The sequence below is a fragment of the Microcaecilia unicolor genome, chromosome 4 (assembly GCF_901765095.1).
Source record: "Microcaecilia unicolor chromosome 4, aMicUni1.1, whole genome shotgun sequence".
Classification (NCBI taxonomy): Eukaryota; Metazoa; Chordata; class Amphibia; order Gymnophiona; family Siphonopidae; genus Microcaecilia; species Microcaecilia unicolor.
This window is the reverse complement of record NC_044034.1, coordinates 154007958-154032828: the sequence shown is the minus strand read 5'-3', so window position 1 is coordinate 154032828 and position 24871 is coordinate 154007958. Positions and strand designations below refer to the sequence as shown.

General features: G+C 42.3%; 1 protein-coding gene across 4 annotated transcripts in view; it reads right to left on the bottom strand.

Annotated features, from left to right (window-relative positions):
- Positions 1-24503, bottom strand: part of LOC115468786 (catalase-like) — a 77554-nt gene extending 53051 nt beyond the window's left edge. For all 4 annotated transcript variants that reach the window (XM_030200778.1, XM_030200781.1, XM_030200782.1 and 1 more), the window contains exons 1-4: positions 24427-24503; positions 13435-13606; positions 7613-7723; positions 2629-2759 (exon numbers count right to left, since the gene is read on the bottom strand). In XM_030200778.1, the coding sequence (XP_030056638.1) occupies positions 2629-2759; positions 7613-7723; positions 13435-13606; positions 24427-24489 (477 nt within the window). In that variant the 5' untranslated portion in view covers positions 24490-24503. The remainder of the gene's footprint in view (positions 1-2628; positions 2760-7612; positions 7724-13434; positions 13607-24426) is intronic.
- Positions 24504-24871: the final 368 nt, after the last annotated feature.

Below are 24871 nucleotides of genomic sequence, written 5' to 3'. Positions count from 1 at the left end.
TAGGAAAATAATAACAAATTGTTACATACTCCGGGTACATTCTCAATCTACCATACAGTGTCTGTATGGAAATCTAAACTTTAACTATAACATTCTCAGCTTCTTTAGCATTAATAAAGTCCTCCAGTTGTTTTGGATCAGAAAATTGATAATTATTTTGTAAATAAATGAAACGACAAATACAAGGATATTTAAGAGTAAATGTTGCCCCAAGATTTAATACTCTTTGACGCAGAGCCAAAAAGGCTCTACGCCTAGCCTGAGTTTCTTTAGCTAAATCTGGAAAAATCCTGACTTTGGCTCCAAAAAACATCGAGTCCATATGTTTGAAGAATAACTTTAACACCATCTCAAGTGCAAAAGTCACCACCGCTGTTGTCCTTTGTGTAACAACTTCGAGAGAAGATTCTAAAAAGGATGTTAGGTTCAGACCTCCATCCACGACCGCCTGATCTCCTCCAGTTTTAGATGATATCAAAGTCTGAAGATATACCACTTTCGTAATGGGTGGTAGAGCTTCACCCGGCATCCCCAAAACCTCTCTCAAATACCTTTTAACCATTTCAACCGCAGAGATAACAGGAGATCTGGGGAAATTGACAAGCCGCAAATTAAGTCTCCTCTGCTGATTTTCAAGATATTCCAACTTCCTTTTAACGAAATTACTATCCTTAATTGTGACTTTATTCAAATTCTCCAGATTTGCAATCTTACTGTCAAATACTTTCGTTTCAGACAACAGTTGGGCGTTAATTTGCTCCTGAGTTAACAGGGCTTCCGATAACATCTTAATCTCAGTAGCATTTTTTTGCAAAAGTAACTGAAGCGAAGAATGCATTGAGAAAGTTAGATCCCATAGTGATTCAACAGTCACTACGGCTGGTTTCACCACTGCGTTATTAAACTCAGGAAAAGGAGTGTTGGAAATCCGCTGTAAATTCTCTTTCATTACTGAAGAAAAGTTTTTAAACCCCTGTCCCTACCAGGTTTCCTTCACTTCCTCCACGTTTGGCTGGGCTCCTTTCTTCGAGGGTCCCCTCCATTACAGGCTCTGGGGCCTTCGAATCACTAGCCGTTGGGTATTTCCTGGTTGTGGTGGCGCCGCACGGTCGGGGCTCAGAGAAGCCCCGTCTACACTGCTGGCCGAGTTATTAAAAACCGGTCAGGTAGCAGGAGAAGATGTCGCCCGGGGTCCCAGCGATACACCGCAACTTTCCAGGGTCATCTGCCTCGATAGGACGGCACCAGCAGGGGTAACAGGAGCCTCCCTCACTTTATCACGCCGTTTCCCCATAGCAAAGGGAATCCGGCTACCTTTCTCAGCTCAAACTCAGGTAAGTCACGAGAGCACGTCTGGAGTAGCAATCTCAGTCCAGCGCCATCTTGGATCCCATTGTGTTTTTTTTTAGCATCTTTTGGTAACGGAGTGAGTAGGATGTTTCCTTATCCGTGGGAAGAGTCCTTTTTGAAGCCTGTAATTATGTGGTTCGTGAGGTCAGTTTTGACTTGTTTGGGTGCAGATCTTATTATACTGTTAGGGCAGATGTCTAATTTGCATTGTGATTTGGCTTATTTTCCAAGCCAATGTGAGATCTCTTTTGGATGAGAGTGTGTAAAAGTCGGTCCATGAGCAATCTGCTGGGCATTCTCCGGGTTTTGGGTCTAGACATTCAAGGATATTTGTGTACACCGTTGTGTAGTGGGTATCAGAGTTGAAGTTTTATGATTTTTTTTCATTGGAATGACTTTTATAGCGGTTTTTTCATCAGTTTTCAATCCTGCGCAGCCCCAACGAGAGGTACAGACCTCTCGTTAGAGTTTCCAGCGTTAAGGCAATCGGAAAAGCTTAGTGCATCTCATTGCATTAGGGTTTCTATACAATTTGCTCATCTGCATCAGTTTTATTAGCTGTTACTGTCGTTGGAAAATGGCTGCTTTTAGTGCATGCCAGGGTTTACTACTATGCTCGTTAAGGCTCGTTAATGCCTCATTATTGGCTCATTAGGTTTAGTGCATCCTGGCCCAAGACAGCTGATGAGATAGCAGTGGCTCTAGTGAGGGGGTTTGGGGCAATATGACCTACCTAGGCCTAGGACAGCGTGAGTTGCATCGCTCGGCAGGCCTCAGTGCTATCCTGGGGTAATTCTTTGGGAGACATCAATCTGTGCAACACCAATAGCTGGAGAGTATATGTGGAAAGTCCTTTGTGACCTCAGCTACTGGGGGAAGTAAACCAACTTTGGACCAGGATGGAGTTTATCCTACAGATGCAGGTCACACAACTGGCAACTGTCGTGGTGCCGCAGCATTTTATTTTAACAGATTTGTGGCACCTCAAAATATGAGAACTAATAAAGTATCCATTACCCTACTAGGGCTTCAATATATGGATTCATCTCAAGTCAACCTAAACACAACCTTGGGAATGCGTCTCCAAATGTAGCTAAAAGTACATATGTTGTGGTACCCTGCTTCAAACTTTTAAATTGGTTCAGGGTAGTTGATTTTCAATCACCTTTGACCTAAGTATATTGAAGTTAACTAGTAAATGCCTTAATAATGTTTAAGTAGCACCAAAATATATTAATGCAAATGTGTATCTACCAATGTTTCAGAAGATATACTGACCAAACTAGGATCTCTGATAGCGAAGACAGGGATATTCTGTGTAACAAGGTCCCAGTTTCCCTCGTCTGTGTAGCATTTCACAGCAAAACCTCGAGCATCTCGAACAGTGTCAGCTGATCCGGCTTCTCCAACTGTAAAGAATCAGGAAACACACAAATATCAGTCACAAAGATACAGATGTGCTGCACAGGAAAATCACTCTGCAGTAAAGATCTGTTTCTTTTAGCTTGCTCAGTAATCCCATACATTAAACTGTGACGTGTTGTAAATGCGGTCCAGTAAAATAGCAGGAGCTTTGAATACAAATTACAAAATCTCTGTGCCTGTTGAAAAACTTTAGATCCACAATGGAATAATCCAACATCTCTCTAATGGTGTTTCCTGTGTTTCCAAAGGAGCCATCCTTTTTCTGTGAGTAACCTTATGGCTACATCTGCACATTAATAATTAGAAGAAGCTGTTTATAAATGGCTATTGATTCTGCCTATATAAATTTTTGATGAAGTCTATAAATCTTACCCCCCCCCCCCCCCCACTCCCACAGCTCAAATATGGCCATAAAACATTGCTGTGCACACAGATTTAGATGGGGACCAGGTGGGTTTTCAAATCCAGGGCCTTATGAGTAACTTATAAAAAATGTTCATCGGTTTAGAATCCATCGGATTTTAGTTATAGGATGCAAGGAGCTCCTGGTACATCTCCATCCTCAGATTTCACTAGACATTTTTCACACATGACCATGGCTGAGAATTTCACACATAAGCAACTCACATACATTTTAAAAGAGCTTCTCCTTTAAGCAGCTGCAGCATCATTTGAAAGGTCCCAGGTGGCCCTCTGATCACCGGTAATCTATCAGACCTCTATATACCACCTCCCCCCAGAGCCTAATGGTTAAAAAAAGGGTCTCTGGACCTCAAAGCCCTGGTGGACTCGACCACTACTACTCCCAGCCCTAACTCAGGCATAAATGTTAAAAGCCCCACCCCTTAATTCATCAAAAGCTGAGGCCTGGTCCTATCCCTAATCCTCTCCATCCCTGAGTCTGGAGTCCCTAATTTACCCACGAGTCCAGGGCTGATCTCTTCTTGCCATTGCCCACTGGCTTGTTCTGACAAATAATGCTGCCTGATCCCTAGGGATAATGTTGCCAGTCTGCCAAATAAGGACAGTTGCTTAGGAGGGCTTTCTTTTCATTATTATGATATTTAAAATTAAAACATTCTTTTCAGATTGCTCAACTTGATTGCTTGGATAATGTTCACAGAAACAGAAACTAGAACTTTCAATGTCCTTAACTTCTTGCCTCTGTATTGAATTTGGATGTTTGTTACCTTAAAATCTGATAAAATGTATTACATAAAATTCTTGCCTCGCTAGCAAATCTCTAGGAAATTTGCCAGAGTGGTATGAAAAGAGACAACATTCCAGTGCTTGCATATTATCTTGCTGAATTCCTCTGATAAACACAGTGGCCTTGGATCTGTCTCTGAATGGGGGTGAGTAAAATTGTTTGTCCCTGAAGTAAAATTTTCTGAAGTTACATCTTCATCATACTATTTCTGTGTTTAATTCTCTGACTGGTATAGAAGATGGTAAAAATCATATTAAAATTTGTATTGAAAAGAATCTTACTTTTCATTTAAATGCAAACTACAGGGCTCTTAGCTGTGTTAAGCAGCTAATGCAGGGTTTTCAGCATGATAAACAGTAGCGCAGGCCCACACCACTGTCTAGTGTGCTAAAATGGGAGCCTTTGTTAAAACCCCAGCATTATTAGCTACCGAACACAAGAGTGGGCTGAGTTTGGGTGTGACAGGGGTAGGCAGAAATGTGGCTGGCTGTGACAACTAGTATACCAGCATATACCACTACTCACTTGCCCAGTCCTTTATCCTCACCTATTTTACTCCCTACCTAATTGTTCTGTTTACCTGTCTTATCTAGATTGTAAGCTCTTTAAGCAGGGACTGTCTTTTGTGCATGGTGTACAGCACTGCGTATGCCTTGTAGCGCTATAGAAACATAAGTACAGCTTAAATGCTATGTATTTTCTGGATTGGATAGTCTAGGTGGAAACTGGTTCAAAGCAGGAAGTTTGTGGAAAGGAATTCCCCCCCCCCCCCCCCCCCCACCCCCCCCCCCCCCCCCCCCCCCCCCCCCCCCTCCTTATTTCCTTAGCATTTGTTATTGTGGTTCTTGCCTCCTCTTCATTATGGGGCTTAGAAAATAGCATAAGATTAATATTTTCCTGCGTAATATGATCTGTGCTGTTTATACTTACTTTTTTGGTGTTGTCAGTAACATTATTATTATTATTATTATTAATAGTAAATCAAAGCAATTCTTACTAATTACTTTTCTCCTCACAACACTGAGAATTCATCCTATCCATCTGCCAATCCAATCTGCAATAGCCACACTGGCCATACGGTGTCAATATCATCTGCCACCTTTTGCCAATCCTGATAGGTCTAGATTTTTTATAAATCCATCTAAGTTGGGCTGCTGCAGGATGAATGGTTTGGGGGATAATGTGTAGAAAGGAACAGCTGGTTCTCCCATCCACACCCCACATCCACCCATAATTTATGGCAAAATCACTCAACTTTCTGGGAAAGTTATTGCAACTTCTTTATTTTAAATACATTTACCTATTCTGTTTGCTCTAGGTTAAATTGTTCAACAAATAATATGCATGCAGGCAGACAGAGAAGCAAGCAAAACAAAACCCATAAGCAATTTTTCAATGTTAATTTGTTTATTTAACAATTAAACAAAATAACTTATATCCACAAGAATAAATCTTGCTACAGTAACACAGCTCCATATACAAGCATTCTTGTTATAAACATATACTTAATTTAATCCATTTAAGATTAGCTTCCTTAGACCACCAATAGGGGGGCGCACTTAATTAAGGAAAGATATTTCGCAAAACTTTAAGAAGAAAGAAAAAAACTTGGCGAGTGTAAATCTCTAATATTTAACTAACGTCAGTTTCGGTTGTTTAGCATCCAGAAAAACTTGAGCTGCTCCGGCATAAAGAAAACATGTTTAACCCATCCCCATCTTCACTATACATTTACAGGGGTATACCAACAAAAAAGATCTTCCCAGCTCTATAGTCTTTGATTTTAGGTTCAAAAATTCTTTCCTCCGATTTTGCGTTTGTTTAGTTACGTCTGGAAGCATTAATATCTTTGCTCCCCCAAAAGGAGTTTTTGCGTTTTGAAAATATAGACGCAATATGGAGTTCAGATCTTGTTTGAACACAAAGACCACAAGAAGCGTGGCCCTTTCTGTCACGTCTTCTAAGGACTGCTCCATATTGCAGAGATATCTTTTAAACCTTCATTTTCTTCTATCTTAGAAGATTGAACTCCGTCTCTTATTCCTTCAATATTTCTCTTAGGGATATAAAAAATTTTACTTATTGGAGGAATTGTCTCTTTCGACATTTTTAAATTGTCCATTAAATATCTACAGAATAAGTCCATTGGAGTATATCCTATTAATTTTGGAAAGTTCAAAAGTCTTAAATTCAGCCTCCTATTAAAATTTCATTTGTTCGGTTTTTCTCTGTATTACAATCCTTTCTTTTATCACTGTTGATTGAAATTCTTTGAACTTTTCCATCTCCTTTTGAAGCGGCATCACACATGTTATTAAATCAGATTTAACAGACTCCACAGTAGTCTTCAAATCCACAAACTTTTGGTTTAATAGACTTACTTCGCTAGGAGATCTTTGAAGGGTTTGGTCCATCTTAGTTAGCATCTGCCAAATTCGTTCTAGATTTAACTCCGGCTGATCTCCTGAGGCCTTCATTCGGGCCTCTTCTTGCAGCACTTTTGTCTGCGTCGATAGTTCCCCGCTGAATCGCATCCCTGCTCCACTTCCGGAAGGGGGATGTTTCTCCTTTATCGTCGCAGTAAGCGCTGGGCATGGAGGAACTGTCGGTGAAGGAGGGGAAAGTGATGTTTCCTCACTCAGCAGCGGGTCCCCTTCCCTGGGAATCGCCGCATCGAGCTCCTCTACCCTGCTATGCTGAGAGACTCCGGAGAAGAAGTGCTCCAAGGTTGGTTGTTGTTGCGGGGAGGAAGCCGAGGTCGGAGGGGGAACCGACCTCACCGTCCCCTTCCTTTTTGTGTGAGGCATTAATGTTTTTTGCGATATAACTACTAAGAAGAACAACAACACAATTCTCGGAGCTCACTCACAACGCCTCCGGTCACTTCGCCATCTTGGAAACGCCCCCCCAAACATAAGCAATTTTTAATGGAAAAAAAGTACCAATAAAACCTCCATGCATTAACTGAGAGTGAAAAAACCCATGTGCTTAAAATGTTTACAATTGGTAAAATTTATGCAACCCAGTTTTGCTTTCAGTAATGCTCGATGTTTCAATCCCACTTACATCCTAAGGAATGACACCGGCTGCACATACTATAGCTGAATGTGTTTATCCATACCAACCCTAGCTAAGATAATGTTCAAGCACATTTCTGGCCTCATTTGCAGCTTTCTTTAAATTAGTCCCTAAGGTGCTCTTTTACTAAGGCACGCTTACGTTTTTAATGTGTGCTAAACGTTAGAGATGCCAATGTATTCCTATTGGTATCTCTAATGTTTAGCATGTGCCTATTTTTACTGCACACTAAAAATGTAAGCGCGCCTTAGTAAAAAAAAAACCCTTATTTTCTTACTTTATCTTATCTATTTATATGTTCCATCTTTGCTTACACCCTATGCTGTCTTTTAAAAATGTTTTATTGCGTATTGTGTTGACATTGTAATGTAGTATACTATATCCATACTTATACTGCTATTTGAATATTGTTACTGCAGTAATTGTCTATTACCTTTGTTTAACTTATTCTTGCTGTACACCGCCTCTAGTGAATTCCTTCAAAAAGGCAGTAAATAAATCCTAATAAATAAAGGTGGGAAATACTAGGATGAAGGTGACCAGACTTACCTACAGTGGAGAATCGAACTACAGCTGGAGTCTGTTTTCCAATATACTGAAATACACTAGCCTTGCAATAGTTTGTGATGTCATGTGTCACTTCAAAATAGCCAAATGCTCCTGGAACAAAACAATACAAAAGATTAATATAGCAAATGTAGGGCTTCCTTAAATGAGCGAAAGCCATTAGGAATTGAATGGTCTTCCTCTCATTTGCTGCGCTGGGAATCGCTAGCGCAACTTAGTAAGAGACCCTTAAGTGTTAATTCTAAGCTCATTAATTTCAGTTCACTGCAGTCTGGGACCTAGAAAAATTTATGACCAAAAGATACTCATCCAGTTTGGTAAATAAAAACAATCACATCCTGTCTTTAAAAATAAACGGGTCAGTTTGCTTTTTTAAAATGCCATACTAGCATTTAAATAATACACATATTTACTGCTGATATATCTATGTATAAGGTGGTTACTGTCTCCAGGTATATGTATAGTGGTAATATTCGGCCACTGTACATGTAGTTATAGGGGGAAGTTATCAAAGTGAGCTACTGTTAAAATGTGTTCTTTTACTGTTAACCCCAGTTATTAGTAACTAGAGGGTCCTTTTATTAAAGTGAATTAGATTTTGCAAGTCTAGTTTTGTCTATTTTCTCAAAACTAGACTTGAAGGTACACATTGTTTATTATTAAAAGGTCTTTTTCAAGACCATTCTACTCTATCAATTTGGAAGTGCTTCACATTTGGAATTTACAAGTTCATCCATTCTTTTCAGATTAAGACTCCTGAAGCATGCCTTGTGGCCAAAACACAGCGTTGTGTTGAGTCTTTTATCAATAAATGTTTTCTCTACACAAGATTGTCTCCTTTGCTTCAGGACTAAAATCTCCACATGTATCCCCCATTTTACAAAGGAAATACAGGTGTAATGGGGGGAGGGATCCACATTGGGTTTTACACCATCTCAAAAGCATTCATAGTTTGTTTTTTTAAGTGTTCCTTTCAGCCAAGGTTTTTCATGAGGTTTTAAGGGAGTCTGTTCCTTCAACCCATGTAGTTTAATTTCACCTCCAGAATGAAACCAAGTTAAAATTGTGGTCTCAGTACTTTATTGGCAGTACTTGCACATGTAGGTTTGTAAAATGGGAAAGCTACATTCTGAAGTGGTGCCACTGACATAGGAAAATGTGGGAGAGAGGTTCTGGAAGCCAAATTTAGGCTCTTAGGTAGAATGCTCAAATCCAGATCCTCTAGGGTAGCATTTTCTGAAATGCTACCTGTTCCACGTGCAAGGGCCCAAGAGACAGGCAGAGCTCCAGAGTCTCAATGCGTGGATGAGACGATGGTGCAGGGAGGAGGGTTTTAGATTTGTTAGAACTGGGCACATTCTGGTGAAGGGGGACCCTATTCCGAAAGGATGGGCTCCACCTTAACCAGGGTGGCGTCGGCATTTAAAATGGAGTAGAGCAGCTTTTAAACTAGAAATGGGGGGAAGGCCGACAGTCGCTCAAAAGCGCATGGTTCGGGAAAAGGTATCTTGCAAAGATACCTCACAAACAGGGAAGATAGGGTTTCTAGATAGTGAGGTTGCTCAACAGACCGTGGTAGGGCCAGGTGCCCTTAAATACAACTAAAGATCAGACAAAAGATGTCAAATCAATAGTGTCAGGTACTAAGCATCATGCAAATAGGAACAACAACATACTCTGAAATGTCTATATGCAAATGCTAGGAGTCTAAGAAATAAGATGGGAGAGTTGGAATATATTGCACTAAATGAAAAATTGGATATAATAGGCATTACTGAGACCTGGTGGAAGGAGGATAACCAGTGGGATACTGTATACCAGGGTACAAAGTATATCGTAGTGATAGGGTGGACCGGACTGGTGGGAGGGGTAGCATTGTATATTAACGAGAGCCTTGACTCAGATAGATTACAAATTCAGCAGGACACAAATCACACCTTTGAATCATTGTGGGTTGAAATTCCATGTATAAAAGGGAAAAAACAGTGATAGGAGTGTATTACCGTCCGCCTCGCCAGGATGAGCAGGTAGACGCAGAAATGATAAAAGAAATCAGAGACACGAACAAAATGGGCAATGTGATAATAATGGGTGACTTCAATTATCCAAATATAGACTGGGTAAATGTAACATCGGGACACGCTACAGAGGTACAATTCCTTGATGAAATCAAGGACAGCTTTATGGAGCAACTGGTGCAGGAGCCGATGAGAGAAGGAAAAATTCTAGACTTGGTCCTCAGTGGAGCGCATGATCTGGTGAGGGACGTTAAGGTACTGGGGCCGCTTTGATATCGACCTTGAAGTAACTGTACATAGAAAGTCAAATACGTTAGCGTTTAACTTTAAAAAAAGGAGACTATGATAAAATGAGAACAACGGTAAAAAAAAAAAAAACTTAGGGGGGCAACTGAGAGAGTAAAAACTGTACAATAGGCGTGGACACTTCAAAAATACCATCCTGGAGGCCCAGGCCATACATATTCCGCGAATTAGAAAAAGAAAGAAGGAAGTCCAAAAGACAGCGGCCTGGTTGAAAAGTGAGGTGAAGGAAGCTATTAGGGCTAAAAGAAACGCCTTCAGAAAATGGAAGAAGGAACCGTCTGAAAATAACAAGAAGCACCATAAGGAGTGTCAAAGCAAATGCAAGGCGCAGATAAAGAAGGCCAAGAGGGATTACGAAAAAAAGATAGCGTTAGAGGCAAAAAAACATAGTAAAATTTTTTTCGGTATATTAAAAGCAGGAAGCCGGCAAAAGAATCGGTTGGGCCGCTGGATGACCGAGGGGTAAAAGGGGTGATCAAGGAAGACAAAGACGTAGCGGAGAGACTGAATTAATTCTTTGCTTCGGTCTTCACCGAGCAAGATTTGGGTGGATACCGGTGTCGGAAATGGTATTTCAAGCGGGTGAGTTAGAGAAACTTACTGACTTCACGGTAAACCTGGAGGACGTAATGGGGCAGTTCGGCAAACTGAAGAGTAGCAAATCTCCTGGACCGGATGGTATTCATCCTAGAGTAACTTTGAGGCTTATTTTCAAAGCACTTAGCCTCCCAAAGTTCCATAGAAACCTATGGAACTTAGCCTCCCAAAGTGCTTTGAAATATGCCTCATAGTAACATAGTAGATGATGACAGAAAAAGACCTGCACAGTCCATCCAGTCTGCCCAACAAGATAAACTCATATGTGTATACCTTACCTTGATTGTACCTGCCTTTTTACTGATAGAACTGATAGAACTGAAAAATGAGCTTGCGGAGCTACTGCTAGTGATATGCAACTTATCCTTAAAATTGAGCGTGGTACCAGAAGATTGGAGGGTGGCCAATGTAACGCCCATTTTAAAAAAGGTTCCAGGGGAGATCCGGGAAATTATAGACCGGTGAGTCTGACGTCGGTGCCAGGGAAAATGGTAGAGGCTATTATTAAAAACAAATTACAGAGCACATCCGAGGACATGGATTACTGAGACCAAGTCAGCACGGCTTTTGTGTGGGGAAATCCTGCCTGACCAATTTACTTCAAGTCTTTGAAGGAGTAAACAAACATGTGGACAAAGGGGAGCCGGTTGATATTGTATATCTGGATTTTCAAAAGGCGTTTGACAAGGTACCTCATGAAAGGCTACAGAGGAAATTGGAGGGTCATGGGATAGGAGGAAATGTCCTATTGTGGATTAAAAACTGGTTGAAGGATAGGAAACAGAGAGTGGGGTTGAATGGGCAGTATTCACAATGGAGAAGGGTAGTTAGTGGGGTTCCTCAGGGGTCTGTGCTAGGACCGCTGCTTTTTAATATATTTATAAATGATTTAGAAATGGGAGTAACTAGCGAGGTAATTAAATTTGCTGATGACACAAAGTTATTCAAAGTCGTTAAATCGCAACAGGATTGTGAAAAATTACAAGAGGACCTTGCGAGACTGGGAGACTGGGCGGCTAAATGGCAGATGACGTTTAATGTGAGCAAGTGCAAGGTGATGCATGTGGGAAAAAAGAACCCGAATTATAGCTACGTCATGCAAGGTTCCACGTTAGGAGTTACGGACCAAGAAAGGGATCTGGGTGTCGTCGTCGATAATATACTGAAACCTTCTGCTCACTGTGCTGCTGCGGCTAGGAAAGCGAATAGAATGTGGGTATTATTAAGAAAGGTATGGAAAACAGGTGTGAGGATGTTATAATGCTGTTGTATTGCTCCATGGTGCGACCGCACCTTGATTATTGTGTTCAATTCTGGTCGCCGCATCTCAAGAAAGATATAGTAGAATTGGAAAAGGTGCAGCGAAGGGCGACTAAAATGATAGCGGGGATGGGACAACTTCCCTATGAAGAAAGACTAAGGAGGCTAGGGCTATTCAGCTTGGAGAAGAGACGGCTGAGGGGAGACATGATAGAGGTACACAAAATAATGAGTGGAGTGGAACAGATGGATGTGAAGCGTCTGTTCACGCTTTCCAAAAATACTAGGACTAGGGGGCATGCGATGAAACTACAGTGTAGTAAATTTAAAACAAATCAGAGAAAATTTTTCTTCACCCAACGTGTAATTAAACTCTGGAATTCGTTGCCAGAGAAAGTGGTGAAGGCGGTTAGCTTAGCAGAGTTTAAAAAGGGGTTGGACGGTTTCCTAAAGGACAAGTCCATAAACCGCTACTAAACGAACTTGGAAAAATCCACAATTCCAGGAATAATATGTATAGAATGTTTGTACGTTTGGGAAGCTTGCCAGGTGCCCTTGGCCTGGATTGGCCGCTGTCATGGACAGGATGCTGGGCTCGATGGACCCTTGGTCTTTTCCCAGTATGGCATTACTTATGTACACTTCCATGACATTCATTTTTTCAATGTGTATATTTGTAAAAGGGCTGCTTCTGCTTCACATGCTACCAAACAGCATGTGCACCTCTACATGTATTTTAGAAAAGGCTCTGCATTGGCAGATTCTTTTCAGAATACCAGAGCACTGAGCATGTTCCAACCTGGACATCTCAATTTTGATCTCTGTGTTCAATGCAAAAAGAGCTCTTAATTTAGGACAAAAACCAGAAACTTAAAGGCGTACCAAACCTGCCTCCTACAGGGTATACACTACTATCAAACCAGTAGGACAATAATGTTTGATTCTTCTGTGTGGTGTTTATTTTAAGCAGGGAAGTCTCATAAGTCGCTGGGACGTCAGCAGGGACCCTTACATACCCCTCTTACACGACAGTTGTAATCATAGACTTTCCCTACCACCTTCCTATTTTTCAGTGTTTTCGCTGTGTAATTCAATAATAGTCAGGTGACCACAGCAATTAGACTGTTCTGAATGCTGTGAACTAATCTGAGCTTTTCATTCACATCTAACTTGTCCGACTAGGCTGTGATACAGTTTGTAAAAAACTTTTTAACTTAGCTAAGTTAGATGTGAATGAAAAGCTCCGGATTAGTTCACAGCATTCAGAACAGTCTAATTCCTGTGATCACCTGACTATTATTGAATTACATAGCGAAAACACTGAAAAATAGGAAGGTGATAGGGAAAGTCTATGATTACAACTGTTGCATAAGAGGGGTATGTAAGGGTCCCTGCTGACGTCCCGGCGACTTATGAGACTTCCCTGCTTAAAATAAACACCACACAGAAGAATCAAACATTATTGTTCTACTGGTTTGATAGTAGTGTGTTCACACAGTGGAAGTAGAACAGTGCCATTCTAAATTGAGAGGTTATCCTACAGGGTATAAGCAGCCACAGGCTAGATGAGGTGAACCTGGGATTACATTAAATACAACATTCCCCTTCTCTAAGCCAGCTCACCTGCACCCTTGGCATGCACAACTCTTTCCGGAGGCCTTTCCCTGTTAAAGTGAGCAATGTTTTCTATGACAGATATATCTTGAATCAGGACCGGCCCACATTTTCCTGCTGTCATAATATTGCGCATGTCTCCTGTTGGAATCCCTGATGCAGTTGTCAGCACTTCAGGAGTCTAAACACAAGACCATAATTATTGCAAATCCATTATATAATATGATTAATCATTGTATTCGTGGTGTGATTTCTTCACTAACTGTATTTGTGTGTAGTGTAGAGGGCAGCTGGAGTATCCCTGCTGACATCCACCTCCACCTGTTGGACAGCAATAATGAAGTCTCCCAAAGATGTCTCAAAAATAAATAGAATTAATATAAAGGAAGAACCCAAATAGTAATTCTTTGCATCAATTCAAAGAGGGAAAAAAGAAGTTGCTTCCCACGTCTGTCTCAATAGCAGACTATGGACTTTTCCTCCAGGAATTTGTCTAAACCTTTTTTTAAACCCAGATACATTAATCTATTACATCCTCCGGGAAAGAGTTCCAGAGTTTAACTATTCATTGAGTGAAAAATATTTCCTCCTCCTATTTCTTTTAAAAATATTTCCATGTAACTTCCTTGAGTGTCCTCTAGTCTTTGTACTTTTGATTTACTTCTACTCATTCTACATCACTCAGGATTTTGTAGACCTCAATCATTATCTCCCCTTATCTGTCTCTATTCCAAGCTCAAGAGCCCTAACCTCTTTAGCCTTTCGTCATACAAGAGGAGTTCCATCCCCTTTATCATTTTGGTCTTTCTTTGAACTTTTTCTAATTCTGCTATATCTTTTTTGAGATACGACGACCAGAACTGAATACAATACTCAAGGTGCGGACGCACCATGGAGCGAAACAAAGGCATTATAGTATTTTCGGCCTTATTCACCATCCATTTTGCTAACAATTCCTAGCATCCTGTTTGCTTTTTTTGGCTGCTGAAACCGCACACTGAGCAGAAAATTTCAGCGTATTATCTACAATGACACCCAGATCTTTTTGCTGACCTCCAAGGTGGACCCTAGCATCAGGTAACTATGATTCGGATTATTCTTTCCAATGTGCTTCACCTTGCATTTGTCCATATTAAATTTCATCTTCCATTTGGATGCCCGGTCTTCCAATTTCCTAAGATCTTCCTGCAATATTTCACAATCCGCACGTGGTTTAACAACCTTGAATAGTTTTGTATCATCTGCAAATTTAATCACCTCACTCGACATTCTGAATTCCATATTATTTATAAATATGTCAAGTAGCACCGGTCCCAGTACAGATCCCTGCAGCACTCCACTGTTCACCCTCCTCCATTGAGAGAAATGACCATTTAACCTACCCTCTGTTTTCTGTCCAATAACCAATTCCTAATCCACACCACAACCTTGCCTCCTATCAATGACTCTTTAATTTTCTCAGGAGTCTCTCATGAGGAACTTTATCAAAAGCATTCTGAAAATCTAGATACACTGCACCAACAGGCTCACTTTTATCCACATATTTATTCACACCTTCAAAGAAATGAAGCAGATTGGTGAGGCAAGACTTCCTTTGGCTGAACCCATGCTGTCTCATTAAACCATGTTTGTCTATCCAGATCATTTTCGAAAGAGAAGGCCAGCCATCTTCCAACACAAATCAGGAGATGGCCGGCCATCTCTTAGAACCGGCCAAATCAGTATAATCAAAAGCCGATTTTGGCCGGTTTCAACTGCAGTCCGTCGTGGAGCAGGCGAAAGTCAAAGGGGGCATGTTGGTGGTGTAGCGAAGGCGGGACATGGGCGGGCATGGGCATGGTTAACAGATGGGCAACTTCAGCCCATAATGGAAAAAAAAAAACGGCAATGACGAGCATTTCGCCGGTTTCACTTGGTCCCTTTTTATTCACGACCAAGCCTCAAAAAGGTACCCCAACTGACCAGATGACCTCCCCTTATTCCCCAGTGGTTACCAACCCCCTCCCACCCTAAAAAAAATTAAAAACATTTTTTTGCCAGCCTCTATGCCAGCCTCAAATGTCATACCCAGCTCCATGACAGCAGTATGCAGGTCCCTGGAGCAGTTTTTAGTGGGTGCAGTGCACTTAAGACAGGTGGACCCAGGCCCATCCCCCCCCCCCCACCTATTACACTTGTGGTGGTAAACGGGAGCCCTCCACAACCCACCACAAACTCACTGTATCCACCTTTCACCCCTTAGGGCTATGGTAGTGATGTACAGCTGTGGGCAGTGGGTTTTGGAGGGGGGATTTGGGAGGCTCAGCACCCAAGGTAAGGGAGCTATGTACCTGGGAGCAATTTGTGAAGTTCACTGTAGTGCCCAGTTGGTGTCCTGGCATGTGAGGGGACCAGTGCACTACAAATCCTGGCTTCTCCCACGACCAAATGCCTTGGATTTGGCCGGGTTTGAGATGGCCGGTTTCGGTTTCCATTATCGCTGAAAATCGATGCCAGCCATCTCAAACCCGGCCATCTCTGACATTTGGCCTGCCACAACCCTATTATCGAAATGAAAGATGGCCACCCATCTTGTTCGATAATACGGTTCGTCCTGCCCCGTCGCAGCGCCATTCTCTGAGATAGCCGCCCTTAGAGGTGGCCGGCCATGTTCGATTATGCCCCTCTATGTGTTCTGTAATTTTATTCCTTATAATAGTTAATTAAACTCTGGAATTTGTTGCCAGAGAATGTGGTAAAGGCGGTTAGCTTAGTGGAGTTTAAAAAAGGTTTGGCCGGCTTCCTAAAGGAAAACTCCATAGACCATTATTAAATGGACTTGGGGAAATCCAGTATTTCTGGGATAAGCAGTATAAAATGTTTTGTACTTTTTGGGGATCTTGCCAGGTATTTGTGACCTGGATTGGCCACTGTTGGAAACAGGATGCTGGGCTTGATGGACCTTTGGTCTGTCCTAGTATGGCAATACTTATGTACTTAGTTTCCACTATTTTGCCTGGCACTGATGTCAGGCTTACCTGTCTATAATGTCCCAGATCACCCCTAGAACCCTTTTTAAAAATCAGCGTTACATTGGCCACCCTCCAATCTTCAGGTACTATGGACAATTTTAATGACAGATTAGATATTACTAATAGCAGATCAGCAATTTCATGCTTGAGTTCTTTGAGTACCCTAGTTCTCTCCCTAGTGGGTTCACAATCTAAGTTTTGTACCTGGGGCAATGGAGGGTTAAGTGATTTCCCCAGGATCACAATGACCTACAGTGGGAACTGAACTGAATCCCCAGGTTCTCAGCCCACTGCATTAACCGTTAAGCTACTCCTTCATGCTGTAGGGGTCTTTTCCTGCTGTCTCACCTTAGCTGGTCAGAGGCATGAACCATCTTTTCCTGATCTAATATGAATTCTGCAGCTGAGACCTGAATACATCAGAAACCAGCTTTCTACAAAAGAATACTTGACATAGTTGTGCTGGCTTCATCCAAGGACGTGTGTTTACGTGCACTGGCCATCCACCTTATCTCCTGGGAAGGTGCGTAGGAGCATGCCTGACAGAGACAGAGTTTCCAGAAACATATGTGAATCATGGAGGGGAGTTTCCTACCATCAGGCTTATGACTGATAAGATATTCTTTATGGAAGCTCATAAGGCCTTATTGTCATGACAATGGGTATCTGCTGGACAGAGATACATGGTTGGTGATTGGTCCATGTGTGTCACCTGATGCAGAGAATTGCCAATTCTGGGCATGAGAGAGAGTAAGAGGTTTGTTTGTTTTTTTGTTTGTTTTTTGGGGGGGGTGGAGAAAGAGAAGAAGATTGCCTGGTGTATAGTTCTCTCTCAGAGGAGCTAGAGATGATTTTTCCTAACACCTGTGAACTGAGAACTGACAAAGGTCAAGTTCAGCCGCAGCCCCGGTGGCTTTCCCAGAGACTGAGTAACTAGCTGCACAGAATAGATACTTTGGAGTAAACCCCTGATCTACAGGGGCTCACAGGAAATCTGCTGGTGCCTGAACAGAAGCTGATTCATCACCCCCTTGGACTCTGAACCTACGAGACCTCAAGGGTGAGATTCAGGATTTTTCTTCTTATATCTCAGGGTTTTGTTAGCTCTGGTCTTTAAAATGATTGGTTACAACAGGACCTGTGGTTAGTAGCCTAATTTTGTGCTAAGTGGTAATCTTTTCTCAGGATATATTATAGTTGTGTAATTACATATATACATATATATTCATAAATCTATTGGTGTAATAATCGGTATATTTTTGGTAGTGTACATAGTTTTGTAACTTGCTTTGCATTTTGCCATATTGTTTTTATATCTATAATAAATAATATATTTCCACTTTGGCATTATTCCGTTCACTGGTGCAGCCTGTCAGAGCCTAAGGGCCAATTATTTACTCTCATATCCTTAGCAAATGAGTCCAGAATAACTGCTGATAAGTGATTTTCTGTCCACCTAAGTACCTCTACAATGCAAAATTTTTTAATGCACATTAGAACTTTAGTGCACACAGATTAATTGTACACATGGTAATTCTGAGATAAATATGTTTTGAATCTTGCATGCACTAAGTTTGTAAAGGCATGTTAACAAACCAAATGCATGCTAATGAATACACATCTTTAATTTCTAATGTCAAGAGACAACAAGAAACTAGTCAAGGAAGCACAACCAGGGATGATGCCAGACACCCAATTTTGGGAGTGTTGAGCATCAAAGTGGGTAGGCATCTCCCCCCCCCCCCCCCCCCCCCCCCCTGAACTCTGGCATCTCTTAACTTCACTCCCCCAAACCATTTGGTACTTTTTAAATCCTTCAGGGCTGGGCTGGCAGTGAGCAATGGCTCATACTAGCTGCTTACACTGACCCTGAGCCTTCATTCTGATGCAACTTCCTGGTCCCATGAACAGGAAGTGTGTCAGAGGGAAGACTCAGGGCCAGCACGAGCAGCTGGTAGAAGTTACTGCTCGCTGCCAGCCCAGCACTAAAGGATTTAAAAGGTATTAGGGTGTTGGAGGAGGAAGTTAAGAGATGCCACATCACCAGGAGTCTTTAGCTGGTGGGGTTTAGGGATCCCGCCAGCCACAAACCAGTTGTGCCATTGCTGGATGGGCCTGAGCTCATAGTGGGTGATCCTGTACCCACCCGGACCCAGCCTTGGCTATTCCACTGCCATGGACAACTGGCTAGCAATGTTGCTGCCCCAGAAACCAATTGGTTGAGTACCATCAGGTTTAGTTGTGGTCAGGTATTGCCCTAAACAGCCTTACAGTTTAGTTTTGTGAGATCGTTTGATATACTACCTTAAGATTGCCGAACCATATGAAAATCAAAATTTATAAGGTCACACCTACAGCGGGACCATTTATACAGTATAACAACAATGTTGCTCAATGCTGAAATGCACTTAAAATGTGTAACAACTAAAAGCTAATAAAGATAGCTTGATACGACCTCAATGGTGATTTGTTTCACATGAGCTTTCCCTTCTCCTGATTCGCCAGCATCATCCAATATACCAATTAACCTTTCATTTCACCTTACAAACTTACCATCTCTTATATTTGAATCAATTATACTGCACTTACCTCAGAAAAAGCAGTTCCAATGCCACATGCAGGATCTTTAGGCATACTGCATGCGGGACTCTTAGTTGCCTTGGGCAATGTTTCCCTATCACTGCTTCATAAGCTGGTCCTTCAATTCTGTATGGGTGTCATTCTTACTTCTCAATGTTCCATATGAAAATGCAGTGGGAGAACCAGTAGAATGCCAGTATACACAGAAAAGGGTGTAACTAGCATGGACTATGAAGCAAGAATACCTCTGTATAAATTACTGGTGATACCTTGTACATAGAGCCATAGGAACCAGCTCTGTCGGTGCTGAGTACCCCCAATATGAAACTAGCTCCTTCATTGTCTCCATGAAGGGGCAATTTATATCCTGTTTGGCAACGCTAATCATTGTTGACACCAAACAATGTTGGCACCTATGTCTAAAGAAGTAGTTTTCAACCCAGTCCTCTGAGACCACCTGGCCAGTTGGGTTTTCAGGATGAATATGCAGAAGAGAGATTTGCATACACTGCCTTCTTGGTATGCAAATCTCTCTCATGCATATTCATTGTGGATATTGTGAAAACCTGACTGGCCAGGTGGTCCCTGATGACTGGGTTGAAAACCACTGTTTTAGAGCAGAGGTTTTCAACCACACTCAGCCAGTGGGGGTTTTCCAGATATCGCCAGTGGTAGTGCTATGGCGCACGGGAAACACATGTTAGTGCTTACCGCCGCTTAGTAAAAGAACCTCTTAATGTTTAGATGTCATACCATCAAGCAAAAGAGTAAAACATCAAAGAGTTTTCTTTTGGTTGTTTCACCATTGCATTGCTTGCTTTAATGAAGGTGATGTTTGATTATAATTAACAATTTTCTGTCATCTCAGATTTCTTTTATCACCAAAACATTCCATAATCCTTATGTGAAACCATTCTGAAAAGAAGATTTGTCTACTAAAAACTATGGGGCCCTTATACTAAGCTTATTGCATCTTAACACAGGACTTTCCTGCATGTTAAGCATTTACCCTCGGATTCTGTATCGGTCACCCAAAGTTGGGCATGCAATTTGGGGCATGGATCACAGAACCACATGCAAACTAATTAGCTATTAAGTGATGACAGTCAATTATTGATATTAAGCATTTAATTGGCAGTAATTAGGACTTAATGTGCATATCTACCCTATGCCCTATTCTATAACGTGCCTACATTTCACAGCGCAAAACTCCAAAGGAGATGTGACCATGGGAGAAGCATGGGTAGGTCAGGAATATTCCCAGAAATTAGGTGCAATGTTACAGAATACCTACATTTGCGTGTCTAACTGCCATCAGTGGGCATAAAATTGACACCAGCCTTTGGCAGGCATAAATGCTCGTGCTTGAAGTTAGGCATGAAAAGAGTGTTAAGCTGCTATTCTGTAAAGGTCGTTCTGTGCAGAGCACCCTGTACAGAATTCTAGCTGAGCACACATCATTTCAGTGCCTATCTTTGGGCACCAATTACAGAATCTAGCCTTTAGGGCTTTTTGATATTTAATTTTTTTGCAGGTCCTGTGCAAATTTTTCCATTAGCACATGGGACTTATAAACTTTAAGCAATTCTGGTCACTTCATCTCAAAAACGGTATAGTGGAATTGGAAAAGGTACAGAGAAGGGCAACAAAAATAATAAAGGGGATGGGATGACTTCCCTAAGAGGAAAGACTGAAGTGGCTAGGGCTCTTCACCTTGGAGAAAAGATGGCTGAGGGGAGATATGATAGAGGTATATAAAATAATGAGCGGAGTGGAATGGGTAGACGTGACTCACTTGTTTGCTGTTTCCAAAAATACAAGGACTAGGGCAGTGGTTCCCAAACCTGATCTTAGAGGCATCCTAGCCAGTCAGGTTTTTGGGATGTCCACAATGAATATTCATGAGAGAGATTTGCATGACTAGCTGGGGTGCCTCCAGGACCAGGTTTGGAACCACTGGACTATGGGGCATGCAATGAAGCAACAAAGTGCAATTAAACTCTGGAATTCATTGTCAGAGAATATGGTAAAAGCAGTTAGGTTTGGCTATCTTTCTAAAAGAAAAGTCCGTAAACCATTGTTAAGATGGACTTGGGAAAATCCACTGCTTATTTCTAGATAAGCAGAGAAAAATGTATTGTACTGTTTCAGGATCTTGCCAGGTACTTGTGACCTGGATTGGCCATTGTAGGAAACAGGATACTGGGCTTGATGGACCTTCAGTCTGTGTCAGTATAGTAAACACTTATGTTCTTAATATCTAATATAATAAAACGCACCGTGAACGTTCTAATGAGGACACGTTCTGTGAAGCCCTGAAGCCATCTGACGTCACTGAAGCTGTAGGGTTCGTGGATTCGTGGTGTGAAGCCTTCAAGCCAGCCAGCCGTCTCTGCCCCGCCCTCGCGAAAAAAAAACAAACAAATCGGGAAGCGAAACGTCAGGGAAGGAGGCGGCGCTCCCGACGTCTAGCCAGCGAAGGGGAAAGCTAGACGTCGGGAGCGCCGCCTCCTTCCCTGACGCTTCGCTGCCGGAAACGCCACGGAGGTAAAGTTAAAAAGAATAAAAAAAACAAAAAGGGATGCATGGATGCGAAGGGGTGGGGGGGGGCATGGATGCGAGGCATGGATGCGAAGGGGTGGGGGGGGAAGAAGAGGGCGGGCCAGGCTGGGACATGGGAGAGAGAGTAGCATGGATGCGAGGGGGGGGGTCATGGAAGGGCGAGAGGGGACTTGCTGGAAAAGGATGATGGAGGCGGCAGGGGACAGAGGAGCATGGATGGGTATGGATTAGGAGGACAGGGCACAGGGAGAGAGGGGAATTACTGGAAATGGATGAATGGAGGGGGCAGGGGACAGAGGAGCATGGATGGGCATGGATTGGGAGGGCAGGACTCAGGGAGAGAGGGAAATTGCTGGATAGGGAAAAATGGAGGGGCCAGGTGACAGATGAGCATGGATGGGCATGGATTGGAAGGGCAGGACTCAGGGAGAGGGGAATTGCTGGATAGGGATGAATGGAGGGGACAGATGGGCATGGATGGATATGGATTGCAGAGCAGGCCTCAGGCAGAGAGGGGAAATGCTGGATAGGGAAAAATGGAGGGGCCAGGTGACAGAGGAGCATGGATGGGCATGGATTGGAAGGGCAGGACTCAGGGAGAGGGGAATTGCTGGATAGGGATGAATGGAGGGGACAGATGGGCATGGATGGATATGGATTGCAGAGCAGGCCTCAGGCAGAGAGGGGAAATGCTGGATAGGGAAAAATGGAGGGGCCAGGTGACAGAGGAGCATGGATGGGCATGGATTGGAAGGGCAGGACTCAGGGAGAGGGGAATTGCTGCATAGGGATGAATGGAGGGGACAGATGGGCATGGATGGATATGGATTGCAGAGCAGGCCTCAGGCAGAGAGGGGAAATGCTGGATAGGGAAAATGGAGGGGCCAGGTGACAGATGAGCATGGATGGGCATGGATTGGAAGGGCAGGAGTCAGGGAGAGGGAATTGCTGGATAGGGATGAATGGAGGGGACAGATGGGCATGGATGGATATGGATTGCAGAGCAGGCCTCAGGCAGAGAGGGGAAATGCTGGATAGGGAAAAATGGAGGGGCCAGGTGACAGAGGAGCATGGATGGGCATGGATTGGAAGGGCAGGACTCAGGGAGAGGGGAATTGCTGCATAGGGATGAATGGAGGGGACGATGGGCATGGATGGATATGGATTGCAGGGCAGGCCTCAGGCAGAGAGGGGAAATGCAGGATAGGGATGAATGGAGGGGGCAGGTGACAGACAAACATGGATGGCCATGGATTGGGAGGGCAGGGCTCAGGGACAGAGGGGAATTGCTTGAAAAGGATGAATGGAGGGGGCAGGGGACAGATGGCCATGGATTGGGAGGGCACGGCTCACACTCTCTCTCTCATATACAATGTCTTTCTGACTCTCACTCTCACACACTCTGTCTCACACTGTATCACATTCACTCTCTATGTGCCACACAGTCACTCACACACTCGCTTGGTGTCATACACTCACTCTCACAGAGAATCTGTGTCTCACACACACTCTCTCTCTTGCCCACACACACACACTCTCTCTCACACTGTGTCTCACATACACACTTGCACACACTCTCATTCTCACACACACTCTCTCACAAACACACTCACACCCAGACTCACTCTCTCTCTCACACACTCACACTTTCACTCTGACTCTCAAACAGTCACTCTCACATACACTCTCCCAAACATACACACTCCAAGGAAAACCTTGCTAGCGCCCGTTTCATTTGTGTCAGAAACGGGCCTTTTTTACTAGTGGTCTATAAAATCCTGAGTGGTGTAGTGAATCCCTTTCAAAAAGTACAAAGACTAGGGGACACTCAGTGAATTTATATGGAATTACTTTTAAAACAAATAGGAGGAAATATTTTTTCACTCAATGAATAGTTAACCTCTGGAACTCTTTGCTGGAGGATGTGGTAATCGGGTAGTGTATCTGGGTTTTAAAAAGGTTTGGACAAGTTCCTGGAGGACTTTTTCCTCTATAGAATAGACTTTAAAAGGTACTTCTTGGTGCCTAAAAATATGTGCCCCTTTGTAAAATTGCTCTCTTGTTGCCTGCTAAACCTTCAGAAGCTTGTGGCTTACACAGTTCCAAATCATGAAACAATTTACAATGATTGAGTACAAGTGATATACCAGACAATAAACCATATAATAAATAGCAAATACATGATAGCAAAATAGAAAAACAAACTAAGGGGCCCTTTTACTAAAGCTTAACGTGTGCTAACAACATTAGCACACACCAATTGCTAAGCTTTAGAAAAAGGGCCCCTATATTTCATATACAAATACTCATTCCCAATCCATTCCAACTCTATCACGTCTTAAAACCCCAATCTCTAACATAACAGTTCTCTAACATCAATCATCAGGATTAACCAAACCTATTTATACTAACTGATCTCTGGTCTGTGACTGTTAATACAGGGATCTCCACAGATACTGTATATTTGTGATATTATTCTCTACTCCCAGTTTCATTCTTAGCTGCCTGCTTTCTCCCTTTTATTGGAAAAGTCTCTAGTATTTGCTAGTAGGTTTCCAGTCTCCTTATCCTGGCAAACTGCAAAGATTTTAGCATGCCAAGCCCATTTTTATTAAGAAAACGATTTTGGAATCTTGTAATAATTTTTTTTTAATTGGATTATTTTATCTAGCTAAAAAAAAAGCAGGGAAATAAAATTAATTTAAGAAAGTGCATTTTCTAAGTTTGCAAGAAAGAACACATTTGCCAAGATCAGCTTAACAATGAAGTAGAGTAATGTGTAACTTATATATAGTTGCTGTGTGCAAATGATGAGGTCAGGTAAATTGTTATTAACATAAAATAGTACCTCACAGGGTTTGATTGGCTCCACATGTTTCTCTTCAGGTTGTCTGCCTTTGACACTGGCCATGTTGTATCACTTGCTCAGATATAGCATGTCTGGTAATACACACCAGTATATATAGAGATATATTACACCTGAGTACCGCCCTTTTCTTAATTGGATGCAAGAATCCTAAGTCACTTCATCATTATTGTTTATTTTTGCAGAGGATTCAATTTAATGTATTGACCATTGTACAGCAGGTTCTTTTTTTCTACTGCTCCATTTTACTTGAAACAAGCACTACAGATTTATTGCCCACGGCGTACACTGAGGTCTGAAACTGCTATGCTTCTTTTAACTGATGTGATTAGACAGTTATGTTATGTGGATACTCAAGTCTCAGCTTTTGTTCCAGCTGATATCAATTTATGGAATGCACTGTCTGGACAGCTTTGGCAATGTAGTA